This window comes from Momordica charantia (assembly GCF_013281855.1).
Source record: "Momordica charantia cultivar OHB3-1 chromosome 11 unlocalized genomic scaffold, Mcharantia_2.0 BLBB01000011.1, whole genome shotgun sequence".
Taxonomy (NCBI): domain Eukaryota; kingdom Viridiplantae; phylum Streptophyta; class Magnoliopsida; order Cucurbitales; family Cucurbitaceae; genus Momordica; species Momordica charantia.
In genome coordinates this window covers 15,890,995-15,898,797 of record NW_028275159.1, presented here as the reverse complement: position 1 = coordinate 15,898,797, position 7,803 = coordinate 15,890,995, and the positions used below count along the sequence as shown (strand labels likewise).

At 44.1% G+C, this 7,803-nt stretch overlaps 1 protein-coding gene and 1 pseudogene across 1 annotated transcript; one reads left to right on the top strand and one right to left on the bottom strand.

Annotated features, from left to right (window-relative positions):
- Positions 1-2,659: 2,659 nt before the first annotated feature.
- LOC148208201 (uncharacterized) lies at positions 2,660-3,739 on the bottom strand. Its single transcript, XM_088120145.1, has one exon. It carries the CDS (start codon positions 3,737-3,739, stop codon positions 2,660-2,662), a length of 1,080 nt encoding a protein of 359 aa, XP_087976271.1.
- A 3,066-nt stretch (positions 3,740-6,805) lies between these two features.
- On the top strand, positions 6,806-7,438 carry LOC148208200 (uncharacterized; annotated as a pseudogene).
- Positions 7,439-7,803: the final 365 nt, after the last annotated feature.

Genomic DNA, 7,803 nt, shown 5'->3' with positions numbered 1-7,803 from the left:
TCAAATGTAAGGAGGCTAAGTCTAAAGACTCAACCACATGGTCTTTACACACCTTTAGAAGTTTCTAGTGAACCGTGGGTTGACATTAGCATGGATTTCGTTTTGGGGTTACCAAAAACTAGAAGACATCATGATAGCATTTTTGTGGTGGTTGATAGGTTTAGTAAAATGGCACATTTCATTCCATGTAACAAAACAGATGATGCTACTAATATAGCTAATCTTTTCTTTAGGGAAGTGGTTAGACTACATGGCGTTCCTAAAACCATTGTTAGTGATCGAGATGCTAAGTTTTTAAGTCATTTTTGGAAAGTTTTATGGGGCAAATTGGGTACCAAGCTTTTGTTTTCTACAACTTGTCACCCACAAACCGATGGTCAAACTGAGGTGGTTAATAGAACATTAGGGGCCTTGCTTAGGTCACTCATTTCTAAAAATCTTAAGTCTTGGGAAGAGACTCTACCTTTTGTGGAGTTTGCATATAATAGAGCTGTACATAGCACCACCCATTGTTCACCATTTGAGGTTGTTTATGGCTTTAATCCTCTAACTCCTTTAGATTTAACACCTTTGCCACCTAATATGTTTACAAGTGATGCAGCTTTGTCTAAAGCCGAATACATCAAAACATTACACAAAGAGATCAAGGAACGGATTGAGAACAAGAATCGAAAGCTAGTAAGTCGCAAGAACGAAGGGAGAAAGAAAGTTATTTTTAACCCAGGTGATTGGGTTTGGGTTCATCTACGAAAGGAACGGTTTCCAGATCAGAGGAAGTCAAAACTTCAACCAAGAGGAGATGGTCCTTTTCAAGTGCTTGAACGGATCAATGACAATGCGTACAAATTGGATCTTCGAGGTGAGTATAATGTAAGTTCTACTTTTAATGTGGCTGATTTGACTCCTTTTGATGTAGGAAATGAAGACCTTGATTTGGGGACAAATCCTTTTAAAGAAAGGGGGGATGATGCAAATCCAACCACGGATCCATTGACTGTACCCGGGGGACCAATTACAAGAAGCAAAGCAAAGAAGATTCAAGAGGTTTTCATAATACATCTTCAAAGGCTAGCTAATGCACACGAGGAGACAAAGATTTCTGAGGCAAAAATTCTTTACAATGTTAATTTAATGAGTCAAGAAGAGAATGGAGCAAAGATGGCACGGGAAAAGTTGTCTATTTTGAGAGATGGCACGGAGGACAAAAAAAGTGTGCAGATTGGTGAACAGGTGCCTTTGCAGATTGCACCTCTTGGGAGTTTGTGATGTCAAAGCTTGTCAAATCTCATCCAAACGTAAAGCGCCTCCTACATGTGATTTCCAAGACAATTTAAAGCAATTTTACATTTTTGGACTCACATTTAGTTGTCTAGTTTGATGTGCAATCATGTTTTAATTTGCATGTCTTATTTTCTAAAATTTGCATTAAATAGGATTTGAAAGACTTTTGGTGTTCCTCATGTTGAACGACCCTTTGGCCTATTTAAAGGCTTGTAATCACCTTGTTTTGGAAGATTAATAAAAAACATATTGAAATTCAAGAACTTTTGTTCCTTAACACTTTTGGTGTTGCTTCTTTCAAATCTTGTTTTAGGTTTGATGTTAAACCGATTCATTGGATTAGTCTCGATCAAGCTAATTCTGGAGTGAGTCGTCTTAGGATCTAGGAGTGACCATCGTAGATTCTAAGTCCGATCTAAGAGTGATTCATCTTCTAACCTTACTCTTGGTTGGAATCATTCGGTAAGTTAGTGTTTTTGTGAATGTTTGCAAGGATCCTAGAAGGACCTCTAGCTTTGTAAACCCGAGCAACCTTGGCGCTTATCATCTTCTAGCTGAGCCTTAAGCTCCTTAAGTTCTGCTGGAGCCATGCGGTACGGTGCCTTCAAAATGGGGGCTGTCCCGGGTAATAAGTCGATGCAAAAGTCCATTTCACGGACAGGGGGTAGCCTCGGAAGGTCTTCAGAGAACACGTCTGGGAACTCTTTCACCACGTGGACGGAGTCGATACTAGGTGGAGTCTTACTAATGTCGACGACACTGGCCAAATAACCCCAAGCACCATTCTGTAATAGGCGCCTTGCCTTCAATGCCGAGACTGCCCTTGGAACTCCACCCGTAACTCCTTTAAACGTCAGATCAGACCCGAAGGTAGTTGGAATGAGACTTCCCTTCTCGAGCAATTAATGTTGGCTTGGTTGGTAGCTAATCAATCCATGCCCAATATGACGTCAAAATCCCGCATGTCCAGTTGGATCAATCTTGCCTTTAGGGTCTGATTGTCAAAAGATAACTCACCTGCTCTCACCATTTGACTAGCAATCAAAACTGACCCTGATGGCGTAGAAACTGACAACAAAAACCCTAACGGCTCTAGTTCGAGGGTTGCCTGACGAACAAACGCAGTAGAGATGAAAGTGTGACTCGACCCCGAATCAAACAATACATAAGCAGGCACATTATGGACTAAGACTGTACCTGGAAGATAATGCAAAGGTAAGACATAAACCCAGCACGCAATACCCAAAAAAAAAAAAACCCAAAGTGAGAAAGAAATACATGTGACCACGGTTTCGGCATCCGCCGCTTCCTTGTGAGTAAGTGCGAAGACACGAGCCCTCTGATTACCTCCCTGCATCGAAACTGTTGGGGGAGTCCTCTAGCCTAGCCTCTGGGTATTCGCGGCCGACATAGAACATTCCCTTGCAAAATGCCCCTCTCTTCCGCACCTGAAACAACCCTTAATTCCCGTCCAACACTGCCCCGCATGTCTTTTCTGGCAGGAGGGGCACACTGGCGGCATGCCCTGTTGCTGAGCCTGGCGCTGGGGTGCTCTAAATGGCTGGTCGGCATAAGTCGGAGGGACCTTCCTTTTCACACCTGAAGACGATCCGACTTCTAGCAGAGGTTGGGCCTTGTTAGAGACATCCTTATCCATAATTAAGGCACCCCTAACTGCTTCAGCGTAGGTGACGGGTCGCTGAAGATCCACTGGTCCTCTGATTCCCTTGCGCAAGCCTTTAACAAACCTCTTGATCTTCATTGCCTCAGTGGGAATTAATTCCAGAGCAAAACGGGAGAGTTCCGTAAACTTCCTTTCATATTGTGCTACCGTTAAGGTTCCTTGGACGAGATGGAGGAATTCTGCCTCCTTCATATCTTTCACAATCTCCGGGTAATAGTAGTCGTACAACAAGTCCTTGAACCTTGCCCACGGAACTGGTACATTAGCATGATCTTCTGCCGCTGCTATTGAGTCCCCCCAATTCAGGGCCTCGCCCCTCAACATAAAAACTGCACCCTTAACCTTGAATTGGTCATCGCAACCTAAGTACGCGTAAAGGGCTTCCAACTCTCTGACCCACTCTTCTGCTGCTGTCGCTCTCTCACTTCCCCAGTCAAAGGTAGGGGGTCCGTAATGCTTGAAATCCTTGATGAATTGATCCTCGCTCTGGGAAGTATGAAAGTGTCGGGGTGGCTGAGCTTGTGCACCGCCAACCCCCGCTGTGTTATTGATCAATGCCTTCAATGCCTCCACAAGCAACGCCAACTGAGGGTTTACCTGGGGAACTGCCGGGGGAACTGGGGGATTTACCCGCTCCTGAGCTGCTGCTGGAGGAAATGGAGGAACTACCCTTGCCTGATCACTAGGAGGAGGGGGCAGTGGGTCCGCCACGTTCTCACCTCCAGGAGCGGGGTCAACGTCTGCACGCAACCTCATACTACGACGGGGTGGCATTGTCTAGATGAAAGAGCACAACAATCAAGCAAGACGTTAGCACGTTACTCTACGCATAGACTAACAGGAATGTGACAGTCGAAACTCCCACATGAGTGCAAGGTCAATTACATTCTACTTAGTACACTCAGTGAACACCCTAGGCCTAACGAAGCAGAGCTGCAACCTTAACTGATGAAGAAAGAATTAAACGCAAAAGCAATTCATGGGGAACGTATAAATTCACAAGAACAAGCATGAGGCGTACCTGGTGACGACAAGGAGGCCGATTGGGATCACTACTCCTAAATACCCTAGTTACTAGGTCAGTCTACAGAAACGTTTCGGCTCTGATACCAACTGTAACAACCCGAATTTCGATACGTTTAACGAGGTAACGGCCCTATAATACTTACTAACCCCTCCCATTAAAGATAACGTAAAGTGTAATGTCCTCAAAATGCAACCTGAAATATGGAGATACGCGATCATTCCCCTGTTCTTTTTCCCTTCACCCCAATGACATGAAACGGTAATTTTAAAGATAATCGGGGCTCATAACAAAACCAATTCCAAAACAAATTCATGCCCGTCTCAGTGGCTAGGAATCCAATTAAAAGGAAACAATCGTTTAGACTAGTAACCCAAAGTACACCAGTGACTCGAATAGTAAAAATATCCGCAAAACAATAATTCACATAAGCAGGAATAAAAAAAAAACGTCCCATGAGTCAACCCAATGTCTAGTATCCCCCTAGCAATAAATTTCTAACGCTGCTCGTAATGAACGACATTATCCACTATCCTAACCAACACAACTAGTGATCCCTCCTCGGTCAAACCTCCTCAACGTCATCACCACGGTCGGCCCTGTTCACACCTGAAACAATTAAGGTAGAGGGGGGGGGGGGTGAGTACATAAAATACTCCGTAAGTAGCCCTCCCTAACTAAACACAACAACATGCTCGTAATCACAACCACATAAAAAAAAAAAACAATAGCAGAACAAACAGATAGGCAGCAAGGGATAATAATAATAGATTAACATTCTCATACAAGCAAGCCAACGCCGGGACTTTCGGGACTTCAACCACACGACTCACTAGCCTTTGCCCCACTTGAACTAACACTCGCTCTACACCCTATGTTGGTACTCCAAGTCTAACTCTTCGAGGCATAACGGCTCTTGACATTTATCCCCAAGATACCGACCTCCCTCTACAACGCTTGGTTTTCGACCTTGCCATTTATCCCCAAGGTCTTAAACTGTTACTCATAAGCACCACTCTACGTTATTCCTCCAAGTCTAACTCTTCGAGTCGTATTGGCCCTTGACATTTATCCCCAAGGCCCCAATACTTCTCTACAGAAGCTTGATGTTCGACCTTGCCATTTATCCCCAAGGCCTTGAACTGTGCACCAGTCCTTGACATTTATCCCCAAGGTACCGATGACTACCCGACGTATTGGTTCTTGACATTTATCCCCAAGACCCCAATACTTCTCTACAGAAACCTGATGTTCGGCCTTGCCATTTATTCCCAAGGCATCCACTCAAGGCTTTAAATAACCAAGCGACTAGTATGCATTTTCAATTAAGACAACCCACAGGTTAACGAACCACTAACCCGACCCATCACTCTTGACAATTCCTACTAATCCTCCCAAGACAACCTATAAGTAAGTCTTCCACATTTCAATTCACAGCACAATTTACCAGCATGCTTTTCATCGTACCAAACAAAACACTAACCCAACAGCTTCCAACAAAATAATATAAAACTAAATAACAGGCTATCAACACGTGCATTCATCTCCGACATATTTACAAACGTCATGGGTTAATTACTCCCAACCACAATAATCAGAACTGATCAATCACAACCAACGATAAAAAATCATGCATTCTCATAATGTCTAACAATGAAAACAGTAACACGTAACTCAACAACAATCACTATAAGTTCACAAAACCAAGACTAACAATTCCTAATGCACGAAATAAATTATTCTAAATAAAAATCAGCACCAAAACCATTCCGTTAACACTAAATAACGCACGCACTCGCCCCCTGGTGCTACTTACACACTGCTATGCTCTTATATCTTGCGTTAATTCAACACCGCAAAAATCGACTTCGTCTAGGTGCGGGTAACTCAAGCCTAACTCGAATAAATGTGGGTTGCGTATATCGAGCCTCTAATGGTTATGGGTAGGCGCCGAAATCAGAAACTGCTGCTGTCCGAACTATTTTATCAGTAAAAACTCACCCAATCGATACTCACAACACTGTGTGCAGCAAGGACCCGCGCCACGATTTTCGACCACCAAGGGAGACCGAACCCACTCGCGAGGGGGGGCTGCACCGCCGGAAAAACAGCTCGAAAACAGCACCCACGCGCACCGCCGCCGCCTGCTGCTGCCCGAAGCCGCGTGCCGCTGCTGCCCGTAGTCGCACGCTGCTGCTGCCTGAGTCGCGCCGCCCGCTGCTGTCCACCGGAGATGGTGAGCCGCCGCGTCGAAGGTCGTCGAACGTTGAGCACGCTTCGTGGAGGAATGAGGTGCCGGTAGAAGGAAGAACGAAAAGAAGTAAAACGGGGAGGGGGTGGGTGTTTCACGAGCAAGATGGGTTTGGGGGCTAGGTTTTCCCTTCACTTTTCTTTTGTTTTAAAAAAAAGACCCACTTGGGCTAGGGTTTTCCCCTTACTTCCCTTTTGTTTTAAAACAAGGAAGGCCCACTTACCCAAATACTTTCTTTTGTTAAAACCAACAAAGCCCACGAACAAGAAATTAGAATCCTATTCCCAACCTCCCTAAGCTTAAATATATTCAATAATAGAATTTACGTAGTTGGCCCAACGACCCAGGACAATTGCCAGAGAAAGCAAACTCCTCGTTAAACAATAATTAGATACGTACGTACAGGCCAATAACTCTTAACAATTACCGCAATAGCTCGAAATGAAATGAAATGAAACAATTAAATTAAATTAAAAAGGTTTCTACGAAAAGAGGCCCCGAGACTCGAGGGTAACCTAACCTGAGTAACGCGCGACGTTACATATAGACTTGTTTGTATTTCAGCATGTCTACTTCCGTTATTGCCCTGCTTGCCGTTGAAAAACTTAACGGCGAAAATTACGCACAATGGAAAACGAACCTTAACATGATACTCATGGTAGATGATCTTACGTTCGTCTTGACTGAGTAGTGTCATCAGGCTCCCACGCCTAATACAACCCAAGTCAGTCGGGATGCCTATGACAGATGGATCAAGGCTAAGGACTACATCTTGGCAAGCATATCTGATGTGCTGGCCAATAAGCATGAGAGCATGGTCACAGCAAGAGAGATCATGGACTTATTTCGGGACATATTTGGACAGCCGTCCATTCAAGCCCGACACGATGCCCTCAAGTTCATTTATAATTCCCGCATGAAAGAGGGAACATCAGTGCGAGAACATGTTTTGAATCTGATGGTCCACTTTAATGTGGCTGAAGTGAACGACGCTGTCATAAACGAGGGGAGCTAGGTCAGCTTTATCATGGAATCTCTTCCAAAAAGTTTCCAACAATTTCACAGCAATGCTGTGATGAACAAGATAGAGTACAACCTTACCACGCTCTTAAATGAACTACATATTTTCCAGTCTCTTATGAAAATTAAGGGACAGGATAGGGAGGCAAACGTTGTCACCTCAAAACGGTTCCATTGAGGTTCGACCTCATGAACCAAATCTGTACTTTCTTCTTTTTGAAGTAAGACTTTCAAGAAGAATAAAAACAGTGGTAAGGGGGTGAAAGTTGACCCTACTGCTACTGCTGCTACCAAGAAGTGCAAGGCCAAAGTTGCAGACAAAGGGAAAATGTTTACATTGCAACGTGGATGGGCACTAGAAACGAAACTGCCCAAAATACTTGGCCGAAAAGAAGAAAGTCAGGGAAGTTAAATATGATTTACTTGTTCTTGAAACTTGCTTAGTGGAGGATGATGATTCTACCTGGATACTGGATTGGCCACTAACCATGTTTGTTCTTCTTTTCACGGAATTAGTTCCTGGAGGCAGCTTGATGCTGGGGG